Source organism: Haematobia irritans, chromosome 2 (assembly GCF_050003625.1).
Source record: "Haematobia irritans isolate KBUSLIRL chromosome 2, ASM5000362v1, whole genome shotgun sequence".
Taxonomy (NCBI): Eukaryota; Metazoa; Arthropoda; class Insecta; order Diptera; family Muscidae; genus Haematobia; species Haematobia irritans.
Window position 1 is genome coordinate 148,443,443 of NC_134398.1, and position 27,691 is coordinate 148,471,133.

Sequence of the window (27,691 nt, forward strand, 5' to 3'; positions counted from 1 at the left end):
ATGAGCTCTGTTAGAACGACGGCTCTTATCACAGTCGTCTTCGAGTTCCGCCGCTTCTGCTGGGAATTTAGGCCTCATCTGGGCGATTTTGAAGGGGCGGAAGGTCATTGAAACGACTATTGTTGTGGTTCAGATCAGTGTTGTACCAGTTGTCTTTCTTTTGGTCGATAAATTTTCGCAATCAGATGTTATGGAATCGCAGGATCGTGAAATGGAGAGAGATTTTTGTCGAAATATCTGAGTAGACTTTTTGTATTTTTATACCCTCCACCATAGGATGGGGGGTATATTTAACTTTGTCATTCCGTTTGTAACACATCGAAATATTGCTATAAGATAAGTATAAATATTCTGGGTCGTGGTGAAATTCTGAGTCGATCTGAGCATGTTCGTCCGTCCGTCTGTCCGTCCGTCTGTTGAAATCACGCCAACTTCCGAACGAAACTAGCTATCGACTTGAAACTTGGCACAAGTAGTTGTTATTGATGTAGGTCGGATGGTATTGCAAATGGGCCATATCGGTCCACTTTTACGTATAGCCCCCATATAAACGGACCCCCAAATTTGGCTTGCAGAGCCTATAAGAGAAGCATATTTCATCCGATCCGGTTGAAATTTGGTACATGGTGTTGTTATATAGTCTCTAACACTCATGCACAAATTGGTCCACATCAGTCTCTAATTATATATAGCCCCCATATAAACCTATCCCCAGATTTGGCTTGCGAAGCCTCTAAGAGAAGAAAATTTCATCCAATCCGCCTGAAATTTGGAACATGGTGATAGTATATGGTCTCTAACAACCGTGCCAGAATTGGTCCATATCGGTCCACAATTATATATAGCCCCCATATAAACCTTTCTCCAGATTTAACCTCCGGAGCCTCTTGGAGGAGCAAAATTCATCCGATCCGGTTAAAATTTGGAACGTGGTGTTAGTATATGGCCGCTAACAACCATACTAAAATTGGTCCATATCGGTCTATAGTTATATATAGCCGATCTCCAATCACACAAAAATTGGTCCATATCGGTTCATAATCATGGTTGCCACTCGAGCCAAAAATAATCTACCAAAATTTTATTTCTATAGAAAATTTTGTTAAAATTTTATTTCTATAGAAAATTTTGTTAAAATTTTATTTCTGTAGAAAATTTTGTTAAAATTTTATTTCTGTAGAAAATTCTGTCAAAACTTTATTTCTATAGAAAATTTTGTGAAAATTTTATTTCTATAGAAAATTTTGTTAAAATTTTATTTCTATAGAAAATTTTGTCAAAATTTTATTTCTATAGAAAATTTTGTCAAAATTTTATTTCTATAGAAAATTTTGTTAAAATTTTATTTCTGTAGAAAATTTTGTCAAAATTTTATTTCTACAGAAAATGTCGTCAAAATTTTACTTCTATAGAAAAATTTGCCAAAATTTTATTTATATAGAAAATTTTGTTCAAATTTTATTTCTATAGAAAATTTTGTCAAAATTTTATTTCTATAGAAAATGTCGTCAAAATTTTTTTTTCTATAGAAAATTTTGTCAAAATTTTATTTATATAGAAAATTTTGTTCAAATTTTATTTCTATAGAAAATTTATTAAAATTTTATTTCTATAGAAAATTTTGTCAAAATTTTTTTTCTATAGAAAATTTTGTCAAAATTTTATTTCTATAGAAAATTTCAATCCATCGTTTTTGATTTAATATATACCACGTACGGACTTACATACAATATAGAGGTTTTTGGAGGTTTTAAGATACCTTGCCATCGGCAAGCGTTACCGCAACTTTAGTAATTCGATTGTGGATAACCGTCTTTAGAAGAAGTTTCTACGCAATCCATGGTGGAGGGTACATAAGCTTCAGCCTGGCCGAACTTACGGCCGTATATTTGTTTCAAATTCATTTATTTTAAAAAAATTGTCTTTAATATTGTATTGTTCAATTGCGTGTCCTAAAATTTAGTTTAAATAATCTTTCATTTTAGGTTTATATGTTTTCAGAACATATTCATATTTCAATTAAATCGATTTTTGCTTTCTTCGATATATACTGACATTGCACACAAAAAAATATTTTTCTCCTTCAATCAATTGAAATGTCTTCAATCAAAGAAATGATAGTATCAAAAAATTAATTGATACTATTAATTTTTGTTTCAATTAAAAAATTTGTTGAATCAAATAAAATTTAATATGTTTAAAACTCAATTAGGTTAGGTTAGGTGGCAGCCCGATGTATCAGGCTCACTTAGACTATTCAGTCCATTGTGATACTACATTGGTTAACTTCTCTCTTATCACTGAGTGCTGCCCGATTTTTTGTTAAGCTCAATGACAAGGGACCTCCTTTTTATAGCCGAGTCCGAACGGCGTTCCACATTGCAGTGAAACCACTTAGAGAAGCTTTGTAACCCTCAGAAATGTCACCAGCATTACTGAGGTAGGATAATCCACCGCTGAAAAACTTTTGGTATTCGGTCGAAGCAGGAATGGAACCCACGACCTTGTGTATGCAAGGCGGGCATGCTAACCATTGCACCACGGTGGCTCTCAATTAAGAGTTTAATTTGAAAAAATTTTTACTTGTATATCCCTCTTAGTATATTCCAATTCTAAAAAGGAGTTTATAAAAAATTGTTTCCGCCATAGTCAACATCTACCATAAGCAAACACGTGTTGGACCTCTTACATACATTCAAGTTTAGAAGAAAAAATTTTTTTCTTACATTCTAATATCAAGATTGAATAGCAAAGGCGAAATTCTCAAGTGCCTTCCTAAAGTAAATTCACATTTCCTCAAGTTTGTTATGTTTTTGCTACAAAGTTCATATTTGCATGCCTAGGCTATCAGAGGGTATGAATGAATTCATGCATTACGATGACATTCATTCAGACAATGAATTGAGAATTCTCCCCTCTCTTTACCATAGCATATCAATGCACGCAGACCACGAATGTCTGGAATGAAAAAAAAAACAGAAACAGCAACAGCAACGAAAAACCACCAACCTTTATATTTGCCTTGCAAATTGTCTACCTATAGCGTTGCTAACTTTAATAGAAGCTTACAAAAAAAAATATTAAACAAACGGCAAATTGTAATAAAAATAATAACAATAATAATAATAAACAAAAAAAGTTACCTGCAACTAAAATGCACAAAAAAAAGCAACGAATGTAGAGAAAATAACCGTCAAGACAAAATGCTCGTAACATATGCGCGCACCCAGAGAATCATAGGGAAACGAAAACTAAAACGCTCATTATAAAGTAGGAGTTGTATGTGGTAGCAAAAGTAGCAATTCATTCATAATAAACATGATTACCGCAATTATTAATTAAAATTAAAATAACAACACTAATGAAGGGTGGTACCCGGGTATAAAACAAATATAAATAAATACCTGGGTACGAGTTTCTACATTAATTGGTGGTCTAGCTATGTTGTGGCACATGTGTGTGGTGGTGTTGGAGAACTATGATGATGATAGGTCCAAAGGCAATAAATGCAATATGACATAAAGGGAATCTGCTCCTGTTACACTGAATGCGACATTTCCTATCATCTTTTTGCATTTTTCTCGCCCTTCTTAACCTTAAATTTAGGATTTACTCCTATTCCATTTTCCTGCTATACGAAGGTCTCTCTGCAAAATATCTCTAATTTTTAACTGGTGGTCTCCCTGTATAATATATCTATTTGTAGCTGGAATTTTTTCCCTGACTGCTAAAGCCACTTTACCTAGGAAAACCTAAAGGTTTTGGATAAATCCAATGGTATGAGAACAGAGCATTTGTGTGGTGAGAGGAGGCAGTAGTACTGATTCCATAGAAAAAGATGTTAATATTTTATTGCTATAGAAAACATTGTCAAAATTTGTTTCTATTGAAAATTTTGTCAAAATTTTATTTCTATAGAAAATTTTGTCAAAATTTTATTTCAATAGAAAATTTTGTCAAAATTTTATTTCAATAGAAAATTTTGTCAAATTTTTTTTTCTATAGAAAATTTTGTCAAAATTTTATTTCTATAGAAAATTTTGTCAAAATTTTATTTCTATAGAAAATTTTGTCAAAATTTTATTTCTATAGAAAATTTTGTCAAAATTTTATTTCTATAGAAAATTTTGTCAAAATTTTATTTCTATAAAAACATTTGTCAATATTTTATTTCTATAGAAAATTTTGTCAAAATTTTATTGCTATAGAAAAATTTGTCAAAATTGTATTTCTATAGAAAATTTTGTCAAAATTTTATTTCTATAGAAAAATTTGTCAAAATTTTATTTCTAAATAATTTATTATCAAAATTTTATTTCTATAGAAATTTTTTTCAAAATTGTATTTCTAATTTATTTCTATCGAAAATTTTGTCAAAATTTTATTCCTATAGAAAATTTTGTCAAAATTTTATTTCTATAGAAAATTTTGTCACAATTTTATTTCTATAGAAAATTTTGTCAAAATTTTATTTCTACAGAAAATTTTGTCAAAATTTTATTTCTATAGAAAATTTTGTTAAAAATTTATTTCTATAGAAAATTTTGTCAAAATTTTATTTCTATAGAAAATTTTGTTAAAAATTTATTTCTATAGAAAATTTTGTCAAAATTTTTTCTATAGAAAATGTTGTAAAAATTTTATTTCTATAGAAAATTTTGTCAAAATTTTATTTCTCAATAAAACTTTGTCAAAATATTATTTCTATAGAAAACAATTTGTCAAAATTTTTTTCTATAGAAACATTTGTCAAAATTTTATTTTTATAGAAAATTTTGTCAAAATTTTATTTCCATAGAAAATTTTGTCAAAATTTTATTTCTAAAGAAAATTTTGTCAAAATTTTAGTTCTATAGAAAATTTTGTCAAAATCTTATTTCTATGGAAAATTTTGTGAAAATTTTATTTCCATAGAAAATTTTGTTAAAATTTTATTTCTGTAGAAAATTTTGTCAAAATTTTATTTCTATGGAAAATTTTGTCAAAATTTTATTTCTATAGAGATATTCACCAAATTTTATTTATATAGAAAATTTTGTCAACATTTTATTCCTATGGAAAATTTTGTCAAAATTTTATTTCTATAGAAAATTTTTCAAAATTTTATTTTTATAGAAAATTTTCTCAAAATCTTATTTCCATGGAGAATTTTGTGAAATTTTTATTTCCATAGAAAATTTGTCAAAATTTTATTTCTATAGAAAATTTTGTCAAAATTTTATTTCTATAGAAAAGTTTGTCAAAATTTTATTTCTATAGAAAATTATGTCAAAATGTTATTTCTATAGAAAATTTTGTCCAAATTTTATTTCTGTCAAAAATTTTGTCAAAATTTTATTTCTACACGCAAAGAAAAAAAACGTTTGGAAAACGTGTACCGAAAACGTTTTTCTTTTGTTAGAGTTTTTTGAGTTGCTTCGAAAATTTTAAACTTTTATCACCAACAAAATTCGTTTGTTACAAAATTTTTATTTTTTCAATAAAAAAAATTATTTTTGAAACAACAACACAGTCCATTTCGTTTATATCAAACACTGTTCTTTTCTGACTTTAGGTCTTTAATAAGACACATTTTACAGTTCAAAATTTAATATACTACAATGTAATGTTGAAAAATTTTTCGGAATCTTCCGAACATGTCTGGAATATATGTAAAAACAAAAAACAAAAAAAACTTTGGTCGAAGCAGGGATCGAACCCACGACCCTTGGCATGCAAGTCGGACTGCTCCACGGTGCCAAACTAAATGTTTGTTTCTGTTAAATAAACTTTGTTTATTCGGCTCGTGGGCGCCGCAAGCTATGCTATATAAATATAACTTATATGGATATTTATCTATTGATGACCATAACAGGTACATAGCTCAGTGGTTAGTGTGTTGGCTTACAAAGTGCATGGTCCGCGGTTCGATTCTCCGTCCAGGCGAAAGGTAAAAAAAATTTAAAAATTTATAAAATCGTATAATTTCTTCTACATTGTTGGTATTACAGGAAAAGGTGTTAAGAACTAAAAAACCTCGTGGATGTGAGAAAGATGTGAGGGAAAATGCAATTAGCAAGAAAACAATTTTTTTGAGTTAGTCTTTATGAAATTGTTTTTACATCCTGGAAAAGAATAAACGTTTATCACAAAAAGTATATACTTTTCTTCCAAATACACTTCCTTTCAACGAAATGCAAATGAGAAACGAACTTTGTTTGTCTAAAATTTCGTTTGGGAGGAAAGAATTATTTTTTTGCGTGTATAGAAAATTTCGTCAAAATTTTATTTCTAAATTATCAAAATTATATTTCTATAGAAAATTTGTCAAAATTTTATTTCTATAGAACATTTTGTCAAAATTTTATTTCTATCGAAAATTTTGTCAAAATTTTATTTCTATCGAAAATTTTGTCAAAATTTTATTTCTATAGAAAATTTTCTGAAAATGTTATTTCTATAGAAAAATTTTGTCAAAATTTTATTTCTATAGAAAATTTTGTCAACATTTTATTTCTATAGAAAATTTTGTCAAAATTTTATTTCTATAGAAAATTTTTTCAAAATTTTATTTCTATAGAAAATTTTGTCAAAATGTTATTTTTATAGAAAATTTGTTTCAAAATTTTATTTCTATAGAAAATATGTCAAAATTTTATTTCTATAGAAAAATTTTGTCAAAATTTTATTTCGGTAGAAAATTTTGACAAAATTTTATATCTATATGAAATTTTGTCACAATTTTATTTCTGTAGAAATTTTGTCAAAATTTTATTTCTATAGAAAATTTTTACAAAATTTTATTTTGATAGAATATTTTGTCAAAATTTTATTTCTGTATAAAATTTCGTCAAAAATCTTGTTACTCAATTGTACTGATAGCTCACCTATCGTAGTCGTGATATTCCTACCTGTATGGAAGCCGTGCTGGTGTCCGGCTAGGGGAAGCTGCAACGTGAAGTTGGTCAACAAGGTCGCTTGCAGTATCTTTATAACATAGGGCGAGGGTAAATGTCGATATGACACAAAGACATGTGCCTGCTTTCCAGGTTCAAGAAAGGAGATTCAATATCCTTTCTCATTTTCCAGATCTATGGAATCTGGAGGGTGCAATGGCTAACCGTATGGAAAGTTTTGGACAAATTTAATGCCAGAGCGCTTGTGCGACATCTTGCTACTCAGTCACTCTTATAGCTCACCCAGAACAGTCCGATTTGGAGAAAGCTGATACTTGAAGTTGGGCAGCAAAACCGCTTCCAATATCTTTATAGTACAGAAAAGTAATACGTTGGTATGAGGCAGCAACATATGTCTCCTTCCCCGGTTTCAGTATCAGGACAAAGTTCCCAATTTTAAAGATGTCTAAAATTTAGAGGAATGAAGCAATTACATTGTTTAACACTTACCAATGTGAGATAGCATTATAAGAAATATGAGCGAAAGAGGACTTTCCTAGGAAATTTTTATATTTAAAATTTGTTAGGGATTTTCAATGACTTTTTGAGTTTTTTATGGGAGGTGAAGAATTAAGACCCCCTTGCAGAACATTTTTGGAGATATGCAATACTTTTTAACTCTCTGGTCTGTAAGTACTTTTAAAAATACCTATTAATTTTACCTTTTAAAAAGAGCCTTAAGACAAAAGAAGCTTAAAGAAACCTTCCATTAAAAGCTGAACATTTAAAGAAAAACTATTTTCCTTCGTGTTTTTATATCCCTTAAATATAATGCATTTTCTGTACAATTCATCAATACAAATGCATGCAACATTACTGTTAACATCTTCATTATTTTGTGAAAAATGATCTATACGTCAGATTTTTTATGTATGTGTGCCCGTCCATCCATACATTTTTGTGCTGGCAATATGTAAAGGGCAACCTAATGAGCATAGCAACCAGTATATGCATTTGACCGTGCAGCATACATTAGTACAGATATGTATCCCAGCATACATTTCAATTGAATTTCAGATATTCTTTCGTAGAGGTCCAATGTATACGATATACAAAAAAGGTAAATCGACTTATCGAGAAAGACAAAATGTGGTTTCATAAAACGATTTATGTTACGCTCAACTAAACTTTATCAATATTTTATTTCTATAGAAATTTTTGTCAACATTTTATTTCTAGCGAAAATGTTGTTACATTTTTATATAAGATTTAATCAAAATGTTATTTCTATAGAACATTTTGTCAAAATTTTATTTCTTTAGAAAATTTTGTCAAAATTTTATTTCTTTAGAAAATTATGTCAAAATTTTATTTCTTTAAAAAATTTTGTCAATTTGTTTTTTTTTGTATAGAAAATTATATTTGTATAAAAAATTTTATGAAAATTTAATTTGTATAGCAAATATTTATATAGAATTTTTTTTTTAACTTTATTTCTATAGAAAATTTTGTCAAAATTTTATTTCTATAGAAAATTTTTTCCAAAATTTTATTTCTATAGAAAATTTTGTCAAATTTTTTTTCTATAGAAAATTTTGTCAAAATTTGATTTCTATAGAAAATTTTGTCAAAATTTTATTTCTGTAGAAAATTTTGTTAATTTTTTTTTTCTATGGAAAACTTAATGAACATTTTATTTCTATAGAAATTTTTGTCAACATTTTATATCTAGAGAAAATTTTGTAAAATTTTTATTGAATATTTAATCAAAAATTTATTTCTATATAAAATTTTGTCAAATTTTTTTTTTATATAGAAAATGTTATTTGTATAGAAAATTTTATTTCTATAGAAAATTTTGTCAACATTTAATGTCTGAAGAAAATTTTGTCAAAATTTTATTTCTATAGAAAATTTTGTTAAAATTTTATTTCCTTAGAAAATTTTGTCAAAATTTTATTCCTATAGAATATTGTTTGAAAATTTTATTTGTATAGAAAATTTTCTGAAAATTTTATTTTTATAGAAAAATTTTTGAAAATTTTATTTTTATACAAAATTTTGTCAATATTTTATTTCTGTAGAAATTTTTCTTCAAAATCTTTTTTTTTATTGAAAATTGTGTCAACATTTTATTTTTATAGAAAATTTTGTCAACATTTTATTTTTATAAAAAATTTTGTCACAAAAATTTTTTTTCTATAGAAAATTTTGCCAAGATTTGATTTCTATAGAAAATTTTCTCAACATTTTATTTCAATCGAACAATTTATGAACAGTTTATTTTTACCAGTATTCTTATGACGATTCTTGTAAATTAAAGTTCAGATCTAAGTAATACTTAAAACAAATGGGAATGAATTTTGCACTGCAGCATATCTAAGTTGCTTGGACAAATGATTTAAATTCATAACACATGGTTTGCTGGATCACTTAAAGTTCATATCATCTGAATTTATATACCATTTCGAATATGAAAAATTTAAATTGTATACGGAACAGTGAATAGAAACTAATAAAGTTAGTTTTGAGAAAAAATTAGACATCGCGGAAGAATTATGGACCGATATGGATCAAGTTTTGCATGGTGGTTAGAGACATCACGTACCAAATTTCAACCAAACGAATGAATTTTGCTCTTTCAGGAGATCAAATCTGTTGATCGTTTTATATGGGGACAACATATAACTATAAACCGATATGGACCAATTTTTCAATAGTTGTTAGAGACCATATACTAACACCATGTCGGATGAATTTTGCTTCTCTTAGAGGCTCCACAAGCCAAATCTGGGGATCGGTTTATATGGGGGCTACATATAATTATGAACCGATGTGGACCAATTTTTGCATGGTTGTTAGAAACCATATACTCACACCATGTACCAAATTTCACGGACGGTTCGGATGAAATTTGCTTCTCTTAGAGAATGCGCAAGCCAAATCTGGGGGTCCTTTGATATGGGGGCTATACGTAAAAGTGGGCTGATATGGACCATTTGCAATACCATCCGACCTACATCACCACTTCTCTAAGTGGTTTCACTCCAATGTGGAACGCCGTTCGGACTCGGCTATAAAAAGGAGGTCCCTTGTCATTGAGCTTAACATGGAATCGGGCAGCACTCAGTGATAAGAGAGAAGTTCACCAATGTAGTATCACAATGGACTGAATAGCCTAAGTGAGCCTAATACATCGGGCTGCCACCTAACCTAACCTAACCTACATCAATAACAACTACTTGTGCCAAGTTTCAAGTCGATAGCTCGTTTCGTTCGGAAGTTAGCATGATTTCAACAGACGGACGGACGGACATGCTTAGATCGACTTAGAATTTCACCACGACCCAAAATATATATACTTTATGGGGTCTTAGAGCAACCGCATTCCCCATTAATTTCGATTTATTTCTCGATATTATTTCAAAGTATAGATTGTAGCCTCTATAGAAGCTATAATCTAACAGATTGGCTGATAAGTCCCCGGTCTAACAAAGAAAAACACATTTTTTGTCAAAATTCGTTTTTATTATTCACCATAGTTGCCTTCAAGAGCCATACAACGATTATAACGACTTTCCTTCGGTTTTGCCTCAGTTTCGGCGATCACCTCTTCATTGCAGCCAAATTTTTCCCTGCGAGCATCCTTTTGAGGTCTGAGAACAAGAAAAAGTCGCTGGGGGCCAGATCTGGAGAATACGGTGGCTGGGGAAGCAATTCGAAGCCCAATTCATGAATTTTTGCCATCGTTCTCAATGACTTGCGGCACGGTGCGTTGTCTTGGTGGAACAACAATATTTTCTTCTTCATATGGGGCCGTTTTGTCGCGATTTCGACCTTCAAACGCTCCAATAACGCCATATAATAGTCACTGTTGATGTTTTTTTTATACCCTCCACCATAGGATGGGGGGTATATTAACTTTGTCATTCCGTTTGTAACACATCGAAATATTGCTCTAAGACCCCATAAAGTATATATATTCTGGGTCGTGGTGAAATTCTGAGTCGATCTGAGCATGTCCGTCCGTCCGTCCGTCTGTTGAAATCACGCTAACTTCCGAACGAAACAAGCTATCGACTTGAAACTTGGCACAAGTAGTTGTTATTGATGTAGGTCGGATGGTATTGAAAATGGGCCATATCGGTCCACTTTTACGTATAGCCCCCATATAAACGGACCCCCAAATTTAGCTTGCGAGGCCTCTAAGAGAGGCAAATTTCATCCGATCCGGCTGAAATTTGGTACATGGTGTTAGTATATGGTCTCTAACAACCATGCAAAAATTGGTCCACATAGGTCCATAATTATATATAGCCCCCATATAAACCGATCCCCCGATTTGGCTTGCGAGGCCTCTAAGAGAAGCAAATTTCATCCGATCCGGCTAAAATTTGGTACATGGTGTTAGTATATGGTCTATAACAACCATACAAAAATTGGTCCACATCGGTCTATAATTATATATAGCCCCCATATAAACCGATCCCCCGATTTGGCTTGCGAGGCCTCTAAGAGAAGCAAATTTCATCCGATTAGGCTGAAATTTGGTACATGGTGTTAGTATGTGGTCTCTAACAACCATGCAAAAATTGGTCCCCATCGGTCCATAATTATATATAGCCCCCATATAAACCGATCACCAGGTTTGACCTGATTCAGTTGAAATTTGGTACGTGGTGTTAATATATGACCCCAAACTCCCATGTAAAAATTGGTCGTTATCGGCCCATAATTATATATAGGCCCCATATAAACCGATCACCAGATTTGACCTCCAGAACCCCTTGGAAGAGCAAAATTCTTCCCATTCGGTTGAAATTTGGTACGTGATGTTAGTATATGGTATCCAACACCCATGCAGGAATTGGTTCCTATCAGCCCATAATTATATATAGCTCCCATATAAACCGATCCCCAGATTTGACCTCCGGTGCCTTTTGGAGAAGCAAAATTCATCCGATCTGCTTGAAATTTGGTACGTGGTGATCGTATATGATATTTAACAACCATGCCAAAAGTGGTCCATATCAGTCCATAATCATATATAGCCCCATATAAACCGATCCCGAGATTTGGTTTTAGAGCCTCTTGGAGGAGCAAATTTCATCCGAGTGAGTTGAAATTTGGTACATTGTGCTAGTTTATGGTCGTTAAAAACCATGCGTAACTAGGTCCATATCGGTCTATATTTATATATATCCCTCAGATAAATCGATTTCCAATCACACAAATATTGGTCCATATCAAGTTCATAGCACCCATATAAGCGGCCCCCATATTTCAATTCTGGCTCTCTACGTACGGTGCAAAAGTCCATGTCGATTCGTAATTATTTGTAGATTTACCTATACATAAGTTTTTTTGTCTAATATATACCACGTATGGACTAACTCACAATTTAGAAAACGATGTTAAGAAGTTTTAAGATACCACAACCCAAGTACTTCGATTGTGGATGACAGTCTTTCGTAGAAGTTTCTACGCAATCCATGGTGGAGGGTACATAAGATTCGGCCTGGCCGAACTTACGGCCATATACACTTGTTCCTTCTCAAGATAACCGATAAAAATTATTCCATGCGCATCACAAAAAACAGAGGCCATTACTTTGCCAGCGTACTTTTGAGTCTTTCCACGCTTCGAAGACGGTTCACCGGTCGCTGTCCACACAGCCGACTATCGATTGGACTCAGGAGTGTAGTGATGGAGCCATGTTTCATTCATTGTCACATATCGACGGAAAAACTCGGGTGTATTACGAGTTAACAGCTGCAAACACCGCTCAGAATTATCAACACGTTGTTGTTTTTGGTCAAATGTAAGCTCGCGCGGCACCCATTTTGCACAGAGCTTCCGCATATCCAAATATTGATGAATGATATGACCAACACGTTCCTTTGATATCTTTAAGTTCTCTGCCATCTCGATCAACTTCATTTTACGGTCATTCAAAATCATTTTGTGGATTTTTTTGATGTTTTCGTCGGTAACCACCTCTTTCGGGGCGTCCACTGCGTTCACCGTCCTCCGTGCTCATTTTACCACGCTTGAATTTTGCATACCAATCAATTATTGTTGATTTCCCTGGGGCAGAGTCCGGAAACTCATTCTCAAGCCAAGTTTTTGCTTCCACCGTATTTTTTCCCTTCAGAAAACAGTATTTTATCAAAACACGAAATTCCTTTTTTTCCATTTTTTTTCACAATAACAAAAGTTGCTTCACAAAAGACGCTCTATCTCACAAACTAATTGATTTACAGACGTCAAATTTTGACACGAATCATTTGAAGGTTGGTACTATATAAAAATAATTTAATACTAGCGATGTCATCTATGTGTCAGACCGGGGACTGTCAAATACGCCATAAATATTTTCCATACTGATGGACACTAAAATGCTTTTCTAAAAACTTTCTTTAACAATCAATGAAAAATACGTAATTTTGAGACAATTTCAAATGTTATGGGCCAAATAGTGTTTATTTTATTAGGGCCAGTTGGTCACAATTTAAGAATAAAATTTTCAGAATAAACACATACAGCATTTTAGGTAATTGGGGTAGGCCCTGAAAATTAAAATTTTTTCTACATTTGTACAAGTAAAATTGGATGACAAATTTACAGTTTTTTTTTTAACATTTGGTTGGGAGCCACCGTGATGCAATGGTTAGCATGCCCGCCTTCCATACACAAGGTCGTGGGTTCGATTTCTGCTTCGACCGAACACCAAAAAGTTTTGCAGCGGTGTATTATCCCACAACAGTAATGTTGGTGACATTTCTGAGGGTTTCAAAGCTTCTCTAAGTGGTTTCACTGCAATGTGGAACGCCGATCGGACTCGCCTATAAAAAGGAGGTCCCTTTTCATTGAGCTTAACATGGAATCGGGCAGCACTCAGTGATAAGAGAGAAGTTCACCAATGTGGTATCACAATGGACTGAATAGTCTAAGTGAGCCTGATACATCGGGCTGCCACCTAACCTAACCTAACATTTGATTTTATTCGGTAGTGAAAGGGTTAATATGAAAAAAGAAAATAATAAAACAAGAAATTGTTGAAGAATAAGCCCTTATCATTTTCAAAAAAATCCATTTTCGTTCCACTGTGCTACTTAATATCAACAACATTTTCCACTCTGAAATATTCGAATAAATTTTCTTCGAAAAACAAAAAAAGAAGAAAAGAAGAAACATTATAATGATGTTGTTCATTGAGTTGAATTCAAAAATTGGTTACTTTTGAGCCTATGCAATTTCCAGAAAATTTCCAGATGTCCGTCCATTATATTTCGTGTTTTCATGAAAATATAATTAATTTCATGAATAATTACAGTAAAAAAAAAATAAATAAGAAAATCGTGTAGCAAGTAAATGATTTTTTTTTCGCCTGTACAAGGCTCCACTGCAATCAAAAATTCTCTTCAATAATATGGCGCTATGGAAAATTATAACGAATTGAAAATTTAATTTTCTACTAATTGATTTAATTGCTATTAGATTTGTTTTTTTTTTTGTTGTAATTATTCAAACAAATTGATAAACGATTGGCAATAGTGGGAATTCAATTAAAGTTTTTGTATTGCGATATAGAGGAACATTTGTGGAGATTTTACACTTAAAAAAAATATTGACCTAATATAAAATAAAATAATTTAAATAAAAGAAAATTTATGATTTTGGCTTTAAAAATTTTGGTTTCTTTAAATTTTGGGCACGAATCTTTGAAATGTACCTGCCTTTGTTAAAATCGTATGTCTGTAAAGTAAGAGAAATTTCCTTTAAAGAAAAGAAAACCATTTTTGATATAAGGAAACAATCTTTAAAATTTAAATTTTGAAGATTTGGATGGAAGATAAAACCAATCTTCAAATATATTACAAGACATTTTTTGCATATTTGATTTATTTTTTTTTAATTAAGAAAAAATTTTCTCCCAAATTTAATTGTTTTTGTAATAAGCTAAGAATGAATTATTTTGTTTTTTTTTGTTTTAAAACGATATTTTCTTAATATTGTGAATTAAAGTATTTTTTTGCATGTATGACATATACATTTTTCCATGGAAAGCCTCACTTTAAAATCGAATATGTGTCGATCACAACAAATATATAAGCGCTGGTTTCATACAAAACCTGAACGATTATACAAAAAAAAACCAAAGCCATAATCATTTCCATAGAATTGAATAAAGGTATCAGCTCTAAAATACCATGAATCATCCAAAGATTTGTCTCTTCTTCACAGAGCATTGTGCGTCAATCGATTACGACTAAATTCCCCGTTTTAAATTGAATTCTTTAATATTCCAAAAATTTTAAAGCAAATAAATAAATACTAATAATTTGATTTATTAAATTAAAGCAAATATATACTAACCATATTATTAACCCAGCAAAAAAAGCGTCGCCAAAAAAGTAATGAAAATGTTCTTTTTGGATCCGGAAGTGGTGCAAAATTGACGCAGAAGCGATGAATTTAACATGGCCTTGTCATAGGACGGAAGTCCTCCATTTCAACAGCCGTTGCACTGAATTTGCATCACTTTTTTAGGTGTGAGCCGAATTCAATGCTTTGGGTGTAAATTACAAAATTCTGTGATATTTTGTCAAATAAATAATTTTTATAATTTTTTATCATTTTTAATGGAATCTAACGATTGTTGGAAACGTTTCACCTCAAATATTTTCAAAAATTCACAATTTTTTCAGATTGGATTTAGCATTTTTGTCGACAAAATTTAAATGATTTGTACCATTTTATGAATTCTTACTCTGTTTTTAACCTACTTGAAAGAAAAAAAAAAGCTAAAATTATCCAATAAAAGTATTAAAAAACCAAGTCATAAAAAATTGATTGAAAAGAACTTCCTGGGTAGTTAAAGTAAAGAGCATCATTTGGAGTGCATCTGAAATATAATGTAAAATATTTCTACTTAAAATTTCATTTTAATATTTTATTTAATTTGATTTAACTGATATTAAATTTTAATTTCAATTGTCACAGTTGGTAAAATTCTACCAAAAATAAAAGTTTTTTTACTGTTTGGTGGAATTCTTGATGTTTTGGTAAATTTCTCTCCAACTAAGAAAAATAAAATTTTGACAAAATTTTCTATAGAAATACAATTTTGACAAAATTTTTTATAGAAATAAAATTTTGACAAAATTTTCTATAATAATAAAATTTTGTCAAAATTTTCTAAAGAAATTAAATTTTGGCAAAATTTTCAATAGAACTAAAATTTTGAGGAAAAATAGAAATGAAATTTTTACAAATTTTTCTATAAAAATAAAATTTTGACAAATATTTCTATAATAATAAATTTTCTACAGAAATAAAATTTGGCAAAATTTTCTATAGAAATAATATTTTGACAATTTTTTCTATAAAAATAAAATTTTGACAAAATTTTCTATAGAAATAAAATTTTTTATAGAAGAAAATTTTGACAAAATTTTCAATAGAACTAAAATTTTGAGGAAATTTTCAATAGAAATAAGTTTTTCAGGAAATTTTCTTATATAAATAAAATTTTTCCAAATAATTCTATAGAAATAAAATTTTGACAAAATTTTCTATAGAAATAAAATTTTGACAAAATTTTCTATAGAAATAAAATTTTTTATAGAAGAAAATTTTGACAAAATTTTCAATAGAACTAAAATTTTGAGGAAATTTTCAATTGACAAAATTTTCTATGTAAATAAAATTTTAACAAAATTTTCTATAGAAATAAAATTTTAACAAAATTTTCTATAGAAATAAAATTTTAACAAAATTTTCTATAGAAATAAAATGTTGACTAATTTTTCTATAGAAATAAAATTTCGACAAAGTTTTTTAAAGAACTAAAATTTTGACAAAATTGTCTATAAAAATAATATTTTCTTTAAAAATAAAATTTTGAACATTTTTTCACAGAAAAATGTTGGCATAATTTTCTATAGAAATAAAAAGTTGAGAAGATTTTTTATAGAAATCAAATTTTGACAAAATATTCTATAGAAATAAAATGGTGGGCAACATTTTCTATAGAGATACAATTTTGTGAAAAATTTTCTATGGAAATAAAATTTTGACAATATTTTCTACAACAATAAAATTTTTAAAAAAATCTTCTATAAAAATAAAATTTTGACAAAAAATTTTCTAGAAACAAAAATTTGACAAAATTTTCTATAGAAATAACATTTTTACAAAATTTTCTATAGAATTATAATTTTTAAAAAATTTTCTATGGAAATAAAATTTTGACAACATATGCTATAGAAATAAAATTTTTACAAAATTTTCTATAGAATTAAAATTTTTACAAAATTTTCTATAGAAATAAAATGTTGGCAAAATTAGCTATAGAAATAAAGTTTTGACAAAATTTTCTATAGAAATAAAATTTTGACAAAATTTTCTATAGAAACAAAATTTTGACAAAATTTTCTGTAGAAATAAAGTTTTGACAAAACTTTCTATAGAAATAAAATTTTGGCAACATTTTCTAAAGAAATAAAAATTTTACAAAATTTGCTATAGAGATAAAGTTTTGACAGAAGTTTCTATAGAAATAAAATTTTGAAAAAATTTTATTCTATACAAAGAAATAAAATTTTGACACAATTTTGCCAAAATGTTTTAGAGAAATAAAATGGTGGACTAAATTTTCTATAGAGATAAAATTTTGTGAAAAATGTTCTATAGAAATATAATTTTGACAAAATTTTCTATAGAAAAAAAATTTAAAAAAAATCTTATATAAAAATAAAGTTTTGACAAAAATTTTTCTAGAAACAAATTTTTGAAAAAAAAATTCTATAGAAATAAAATTTTGACAACATTATCTATAGAAATAAAATTTTGACAAAATTTTCTATAGAAATAAAATTTTGACAAAATTTTCTATAAAAATAAAATTTTGACAAAATTTTCTATAGAAATACGATGTTGAGAAAATTTTTTATAGAAATCAAATTGTAACAAAATGTTTTATAGAAATAAAATGGTGGACAAAATTTTCTATAGATATACAATTTTGACAAAAGTTTCTATATGAAAAAATTTTTAAAAAAATTTGTAAAGCAAAACTTTTGAGAAAATTTTCTAAAAAAAAAAATTACAACATTTTTTATAGAAGACAAATTTTGACAAAATTTTCTTTAGAAATAAAATTTTTAAAAAATCTTACGTAGAAATAAAATTTTGACAAAAATTTTTCTAGAAACAAAATTTTGACAAAATTTTCTATAGAAAATTTGGACAAATTTCTCTATAGAAATAAGATTTTGATAAAATTTTCTATAGGAATAACAGGTTGAAAAAAATTTCTATATAAATTATATTTTAACAAAATTTCCTACATCAATAAAATTTTGACAACATTTTCTATAGAATAAAATTTTAACAAAATTTTTTATCGAAATAAAATTTTGACAAAATTTTCTATATAAATAAAATTTTGACAAAATTTTCTATATAAATAAAATTTTGACAAAATTTTCTATATAAATAAAAGTTTGACAAAATTTTCCATATAAATAAAATTTTGACAAAATTTTCTATTACAAGAAAAATTTTGACAAAATTTTCTATAGAAATAAAATTTTGACAAAATATTCTATAGAAATAAAATTTTGACAAAATTCTCTATAGAAATAAAATTTTTACAAAATTTTCTATAGAATAAAATTTTGACAAAATTTTCTATAGAATAAAATTTTGACAAAATTTTCTATATAAATAAAATTTTGACAAAACTTTCCATAGAAATAAAATTTTGTCAAAATGTTTCTTCTATAAAAATTTTTTCAATTTTTTTTCTTTAGAAATTTTTCTCAAAAGGTTTTCTTTAGAAATTTTTTGTCAATTTTTTTATATAGAAAATTTTGTCAGAAAATATTTTTAAAAAACAAGCGGAAGGCACGCCGCAAATATTCACCAAAAATGACTATCTACACAAGAATTAAAAGAAATTATAATGCTCACTCTTACAAAATCACCAAACAGTATTCCAGACATAACAAACAGAAAGCTTAAAATCGTCTGTGACTTTTCTGATAAAATGCAGAGAAAGCGTCAATACTACCAAACACATATATGATATATTTACAGACAGCAACAACAAAATCGCGCCAAATGTAGAAAAAACATTAGCAAATCATAACTACAATTTTCACTTAAAAATTTTGAAGCTTCTAATACAAGAAAAACACAAACAAATCAAGCTCAATAGTGAGAAATTACATCAATACATACTCAATTGAGAGACCTCTTGATCAATGAGGATCTAAAACTATTTATCGACAGCGAACTTTCTCTTTTCAACAGTCAAATCAACAAAAACAAAACAACACACAGAAAGAAATTTGAGAATCTACTACAACAGCACAACAAAGAGATCAACATAAAGTTCAACGAGCAATGGTTTGTAAATACAACGAACAAACACATACCAACAAATGTGCAGTGGCTTCTCTCACTAGGCCCGAAGTATTCGCTCCCTTTGACGAGAGCTCAATTTCCTCTACTGAAAATCATCGCAGAAGGAGAAGACTTGGTGAGAACTACAGATGACAAAGAAGAGCAAGAAATAGCAAGAACAAAGTTCACAACACTGATAGATGACCATTTACACAAGACAAACGTAAACAAAAGAGATAAATTTATACTAGGTACAGTGGCTCAAACGAAGAAATATTTGAAAGACAACAAGGATGTTTTAATATTAAGTGCGGATAAAGGTGGAAAAACTGTTGCTATGGACAGCAAAGAATACAAATCCAAAATGCATGCGATAATACACGACATGTGTAGTTACAAACGGCTAAAAATTGATCCAACATCGAAATTTCAAACCAAGAATAATAAATTAGTGGAAAAATTATATAAAGAAAACTTAATCAGCATCGAGGAAAAGAATAAATTGACGAGTAAAACTGCTATAGCCCCAAGGATTTACGGCCTTCCGAAGGTACACAAGGAAGGAACACCATTGAGACCAGTTTGCTCATCGATCAATGCACCATCGTATAAGATGTGCAGATATATATCTAGTATCTTAAAGAACGTCACCAAAGATTCAAAATACAATGTAAAAGACGCGATTGACTTTAAAACGAAGATTAAGAATGTAAGGCTAACAGATGATGAAATCCTGATATCGTTTGATGTTGTATCACTGTTTCCCAGTATACCGGTAAACCTAGCCATTGCAATGATTGAGAAGAAATGGGACTTAATCAAAAATTATACAAAAATACCTCGTGATATTTTCAAGGAACTAGCACTATTTTGTATCAAAGACAGTAGGTACTTCAAATATGAAGATAAGACATATGAACAATTGAAAGGAATGCCAATGGGATCTCCAGCATCTCCAATAATTGCTGACATCATCATGGAAGAGCTACTAGACGTGTCCTTAAGCAAGATACCGAAACCTCGAATTATAACAAAATATGTGGACGACATATTTGCGATAGTAAAGAAAACCGACGTGGAAAGTACTTTTGACGCATTAAACTCATTCCACAGTCAAATACAATTTACAATGGAGTTAGAGAAGGATAACAAGCTACCATATTTAGACTGTAACATACTGAGAGATGATAATTGTTTGAGGCTGAATTGGTATCAAAAACCAACAGCAACTGGACGACTAATAAATTATAATTCAAAACACAATAAAAGTATAATCCATATGACAGCAATCAATTTTATAGATCGAATCTTAAGGATAAGTGATGCAGAATTCCACAAGGAGAATGAAATAAAGATAAGACAAATATTGACCACAAACGATTTTCCAAATAGAATAATAAGCAGACTAATAAATCGCGTTAAAAATAAAACACTTGACGAAAACATTAAAACTAAGACTATTGAAGAGCCGGACCATAATAAGGATAAGTCATACAAACCCATGACTTACGTTGAAGGATTCTCAGAGCGTTTTTTCAAATCGGACGTATATAACAAGGACAAGATTCAAATTGCTTCACGCACATCGAGAACAGTAAAGGAATTATTCAGCAACACAAAGTCAAAAATAAAGAATGAGGACAGGAGTAACATAGTGTATAAAATTAAATGTAATGGAGACAAGTCCAACATATGCCCAATGGCATATGTTGGCACTACAATGACCAAACTTAAGACAAGACTTTCGTCGCATAAATCAGACCTTAAAGCTGTAGACAAATCAGTAGAGCAAAAAACAGCACTTGCAGCTCACTGTGCAACAACAGGACACAAGCCCAACTTCCCAGACGTCGAGATACTTGCTCAAGAGAATAATCATAGGCGTAGATACACTCTTGAGATGCTTAATATAATAGATCTCTCTCCTGACAAGAGAATGAATTTCAAAAAAGACACGGAAGAATGCGCGAGAATGTATCGACACATCATAAACAAGCATCGACACAAACGAAGCTTAGTGTACGGTGGCTTGCAGAACGAACAGCATCACACGAACTCACGTTAGTTATTTTCAATATATTATATCTAAAATAATATTGTGATTTGTGAACATTAAAAGTAATTTAATTTTTGTAATTTATGTAGATACAAAATCCCAGAAGATGGTTAGTGGCACTAACCGAAATATTGGAAATAAATATTAAAACAAATCAATAATCGATTGTTTCTATGACCTCAAGCCGAACAAAACTAATAATCAGAATAAACATAAAATAGGTCAACAACACTCAAAAATATTTTTAAGAAATTTATTTCTATAGAAAATTTTCTCAAAATTTTTTGCTATAGAAAAATTTCTCAAAATTTTTTTCTAAATAAAATTTTGTCAAAATTTTATTTCATATTTGTTATTTTGATCTCAGCTTAAAAACCATTGCGTTGACTAAACTTCAAGAGTAGCTTAACCAACAGAGGAAAAGAATATTTGTCAAATTTATTTGGGCAAAGCCCTATAGACTGCAAGATGGTTGGATGGACGCACGTGTTGGAATTACCACATTCTTCATCAGCACCCTCTACCTGCAGCTATCAACCAATTATCAGAATAAATTGCTGATAATTTTCTATAGAAATAAGAATAGAGTATTTTTGGTTGGAGTGGCATGTATGTTAATTTAATTTTGTTTCTTTAATTCAGTTAATTATACTCTTTGTGCAATGGTATGTAACGCTCATAAGGAGTCGTCATAGACCCATCTTTTAGTATACCGATCGTCTTAGAATTAAATTCTGAATTAGCGATGTCCGTCTGTCTGTATGTTCATGTATTTTTGTGTGTCTTTTTTTGGCTCGATGACGATACCTATTGATTTTGGTTCAAATCGGTGCAGATTTAAACATAGCTGCCATATATATTTATAGCCGATCTTAACTCCAATGCACTCACTTATATGGCCTCAAATATTTGTATATGGGAATATAAACCTTTATATAGCTCCCAACAAATTTGAAGTTGTCAACAATTTTGATAAACATAGTGGTGAAGGGTAGGGTATTATTTAGTCGGCCCGGCCCGACTTAAGACATTGCTTATTTGTTTGGATTTCAATTTTTGTTTAATTTTTTTACGCCGTATTTTTTTTTTTTAGAGCGAGCTTCTGATTTAGAGTTTTTTTATATGTGTTACCTAAAAGATAAACAAATAAATGCACACAAACTAGAACCGGTCACATAAATTAAATCAAAAGTCTTTATCGCCAAAACCTTTTAGCCAAAGTCTATAGATTTGTTTTACTGATTTATAATTCACACCTTACAAATTATTCCAGTCTTAGAAGAGACCATGTGAATTTATATTGATTATGATATTTTTATTGAGGTGCTTCCTAATAAGTTTTTTTGTTTGAAATAATATAATTTTTGAAAATGAGTAACTATGAATTTTAAAATGCATCATTTATTTACTAAGTCAGTTTATGGTTTCAGTGGAATACGTCCTTATGTTTTGTGAACAAAATAAACGTTTGAATAAATTAAAAAAAGTCGAATGTTTTTTGAAATCATGTCATTTAAAAATATGAGGAGAACCATTGTATGCTATTTAGAGGGGGTTATAAATTAGCATATATATCAATACACATTTGAAATTGAGAAATGAGGGCAGTGGTGGTGAGATTGATGGAGGGGGTATACAAATTTTGTTCGATCAAAAATATTGGATATGTTTTTAACTTACTATTGGCTTCTGTATATCTATAAATAACCTAGCAAAGAAATCATCCATAATTTTTTTATACTTCCGATGAAGTATTGGAAAATACGCCATTTGCCAGTTTAAATTTTGGATAATTAATTAGTTTTCTAAAGAAAATTTTGTCAAAATTTCGTTTCTATAGAAATTTTTGTGAAATTTTTATTACTATAGAAAATTTTGTTACAATTTTATTTATTTAGAAAATTTTGTCCAAAATTTTATTTCTATAGAAAATTAAGTCAAAATTTTATTTCTATAGAAAATTTTGCCAAAATTTAATTTCTATAGAAAATTTTGTCAAAATTTTATTTCTATGGAAAATCTTGTCAAAATTGTATTTCTATAGAAAATTGTGTCAAAATTTTATTTCTATAGAAAATTTCATTTCTATAGATAATTTTGTAAAAATTTTATTTCCATAGAAACCGTTGTCAAAATTTTATTTCCATAGAAAATTTTGTCAAAATTGTATTTCCATAGAAAATTTTGTCAAAATTTTATTACTATAGAAAATGTTGTCACAATTTTAATTATATAGAAAATTTTGTTAAAATTTTATTTCTATAGAAAATTTAGTCAACATTTTATTTCTATATGAAATTCTGTCAAAATTTTATTTCTATCGAAAATTCTGTCAGAATTTTAATTCTGTTGAAAATTTTGTCACAATTTTATTTCAATAGAAAATTTTGTCAAAATTTTATTTCTATCGAAAATTGTATCAAAATTTCATTTCTATAGAAAATTTTGTCAAAATATTTTTTCTATAGAAAATTTTGGTAAAAGTTTATATCTATAAAAAATTTTGTCAAAATTTTATTTATATAGAAAATTTTGTTAAAATGTTATTTCTAGATATAATTTTGTGAAAATTTTAATTCTACAGAAAATTTTGTCAACATTTTATTTCTATAGAAAATTTTGTCAACATTTTATTTCTATAGAAAATTTTGTCAAAATTTTATTTCTATAGAAAATTTTGTCAAAATTTTATTTCTGTAGAAAATTTTGTCAAAATTTTATTTCTATAGAAAATTTTGTCAACATTTTATTTCAATAGAAAATTTTGTCAAAATTTTATTTCTATAGAAAATGTTGTCAACCTTTTATTCGTATATGAAATTCTGTCAAAATTTTATTTCTGTAGAAAATTTTGTCCAAAATTTATTTCTATAGAAAATTTTGTCCAAATTTTATTTCTATAAAAAAATTTTATTTCTATGAAAATTTTGTCTTAATTTTATGTCTATAGAACATTTTGTCAAAATTTTGTTTCCATAGAACATTTTGTCAAAATTTTATTTTTATAGAAAATTTTGTCAAAATTTTATGTCTATAGAAAATTTTGTCAAAATTTTATTTCTATAGAAAATTTTGTCCAAATTTTATTTATATGCAAAATTTTTTAAAAATTTTATTTCTCTAGAAAATTTTGTCAAAATTTTATTTCTATAGAAAATGTTGTCTTAATTTTACTTCCATTGGAAATTCTGTCAAAATTATATTTCTATAGAAAATTTTGTCAAAATTTTATTTCTATAGAAAATTTTGTCAAAATTTTATTTCTATAGAAAATTTTGTCAAAATTTTATTTCTTAGAACATTTTGTCAAAATTTTATTTTTATAGAAAATGTTGTCAACATTTTATTTCTAAAGAAAATTTTGTCAAAATTTTATTTCTATAGAAAATTTTGTCTAAATTTTATTTCTTAGAACATTTTGTCAAAATTTTATTTTTATAGAAAATGTTGTCAACATTTTATTTCTATAGAAAATTTTGACTTAATTTTATTTCTATAGAACATTTGGTCAAAATTTTATTTCTATAGAAAATTTTGTCAAAATTTTATTTCTATAGAAAATTTTGTCAAAATTTTATTTCTATAGAAAATTTTGACTTAATTTTATTTCTATAGAACATTTTTGTCTGTCCAAATTTTATTTCTGTATAAAACTTTGTCAAAATTTTATTTTTATAGAAAATTTTCTATAGAAACAAAATTTTGACAAAATTTTCTATATAAAAAAATTTTGACTAATTTTTCTATAGAAATAAAATTTTGGCAAAGTTTTCTAAAGAAATAAAATCTTGGCACAATTTTCTATAAAAATTATATTTTGACAACATTTTCTTTAAAAATAAAATTTTGAAAAATTTTCTGTAAAATAAAATGGTGGCACAATTTTCTATAGAAATAAAATATTGAGAACATTTTTTATAGAAATCAAATTTTGACAAAATTTTCTATATTTCTATAGAACATTTTTGTCTGTCCAAATTTTATTTCTGTATAAAACTTTGTCAAAACTTTATTTTTATAGAAAATTTTGTCAAAATTTTATTTCTATAGAAAACGTTGTCTTAATTTTATTTCCATAGGAAATGTTGTCAAAATTTTATTTCTATGGAAAATTTTGTCAAATTTTTATTTCTGTAGAAAATTTTGTCACAATTTTATTTCTATATAAAATTTTGTCAAAATTTTATTTCTATAGAAAATTTGGTCAAAATTTTATTTTTATAGAAAATTTTGTCAAAATTTTACTTCTATAGAAAATGTTGTCTTAATTTTATTTCCATAGAAATTCTGTCAATATTTTATTTCTATAAAAATTTTTTGTCAAAATTTTATTTCTATAGAAAATTTTGTCTTAATTTTATTTCTATAGAACATTTTGTCAAAATTTTATTTTTATAGAAAATATCAACATTTTATTTCTATATGAAATTCTGTCAAAATTTTATTTCTGTAGAAAATTTTGTCACAATTTTATTTCTATAGAAGATTTTGTCAAAATTTTATTTCTATAGAATATTTTGTCAAATTTTTATTTCTATAGAAAATTTTGTCAAATTTTATTTCTATAGAAAATTTTGTCAAAATTTTATTATTATATAAAATTTTGCCAAAATTTTATTTCTATAGGAAATTTTGTCAAAATTTTATTTCTATAGAAAATTTTGTGAAATTTTTATTTCTATAGAAAATTTTGTCAACATTTTATTTCTATACAAAAAGAATGAATATAAAAAGAGATCTTTTAAAAATTGAACTTGTTTTGAAATCCATATGAGATGCATTTTATGCCGATGATGACATTCATAACTAGCTGATTATGTAAAATAAATAATTCTAAGAAAACGTCACGCCAATAAGGCACGATTCTTCATTATGTGATGATAAATGTTATAAACAAATTCGTTAACAATTACGAATTGTTTTTTTTTTTGTAATTTTTCGTTTTCACCTGATCAATCCACAAGCACGTTCCATATATTTTTTTCTGGCTCTGTCTCCCTCTCTTTCACATTAGATAATTTTTTAAAGTATTTTTTGTTGTTCATTTTTTAATTAACTTAAAGTTAACATATTACAAAAAACCAAAACACACAAAAAGAAAACCGACCATCTAACCTACGTCATTTGTTGCTTTAGGCCTTGTTAAAAAAAAAAAAAAAACTGAATTTAGTGAGGGTGTGCGCGATGGCATTCATGCTAGCCATGATGGCCAAAAGCGGTATGATTAGGACGGGTTTTTATGGTGTTTGTTATTATTTTTGGCCTTTGGCGTTTTTCTAAATTTTTTGTTGTTGTTTTAAACGAAAAAAAACTACATCAATAATCAGGCGGTGTTACTAAAATTCCCGCAAAACAGAAGCTCATTCAATCAGCTGGTCGTTTTACTGTAAATTATGTAAATTTATCATAAATCAATTTATGTGCTGTGCTGTGCTTTTCTTTCTTTCCGTCTGACTTCGAAAGGCATTTCATCTGTTATCTTTTTAATTTCCCACTCAAAAGTCGCGAAGTATATTTGAATAATTTATTAGCACGATTTGTTGACTATATTAACTAACTGAAAATGATGGCGACAAGAGCATTTAATTATTTAATCACACCTATAAAATCAAATCAAATGAAATTAATTAACAGCGTTTATGAGAAAACGTTATTTTCAAATAATTTGTCATTAATAAAAAATTTTTAAATTTCGTGTTTGATTTTTTGTTTGTATTTTACACTAGGTAACAGAAATTAAAAACCAAACAGATGCATCAAATTATGTCCAGTGTTACCATTGCAAATTTCCACAAGAATGTTATTCGCAATGAATGATGACACACCCATTTTAAAAAAGTGGCACATTTTTTCAATGAAATAAGTAAGTTAAATACAAAGTCGGACGGAGCCGACTATATCATACCCTTTCCTTAACCTTCACTACTGAATTAGTAAATATAAGCTCCTTTATGGGTGCTTCATCTCGATCTGAACAGAAATGCCTCATATTAGGAGCTATACTTAATTCTACATCTACACTGAAAAAAATATTCACGTGTAAAATATTAAGGATACATTTCTTTAAAATAATGAAATTTCAATTAAAATAAAGTTTATAATCTTTGCTTACATTTTTTTTATTAAATTAATGACACAAATTTTGGATATTTGCGTACCTCCGTTAAAGTCGTATGTCTTTGAAAATAAAGAAACACGTTTTTGATGTAAAGAAGTTGTCCTTATTTTAGCTGACATATTCAATCTTTGAAATAAAGATAAACAAGTATATACGGCCGTAAATTCGGCCGGGCCGAATCTTATATACCCTCCACCATGGATTGCGTAGAAACTTCTACGAAAAACT

General features: G+C 28.0%; 2 protein-coding genes across 2 annotated transcripts in view; both read left to right on the plus strand.

Annotated features, from left to right (window-relative positions):
• LOC142225110 (uncharacterized) lies at window positions 1-27,158 on the plus strand. The gene is made up of 5 exons (XM_075294882.1): window positions 1-103; window positions 2,844-2,854; window positions 2,931-3,031; window positions 19,197-20,883; window positions 27,072-27,158. The coding sequence occupies exons 1-5, from the start codon at window positions 1-3 to the stop codon at window positions 27,156-27,158; spliced, it is 1,989 nt and encodes a 662-aa protein (XP_075150997.1).
• The window catches only part of LOC142226517 (uncharacterized), a 362,899-nt gene that overhangs the window by 26,417 nt on the left and 308,791 nt on the right, over window positions 1-27,691 (plus strand). The window lies entirely within an intron of this gene.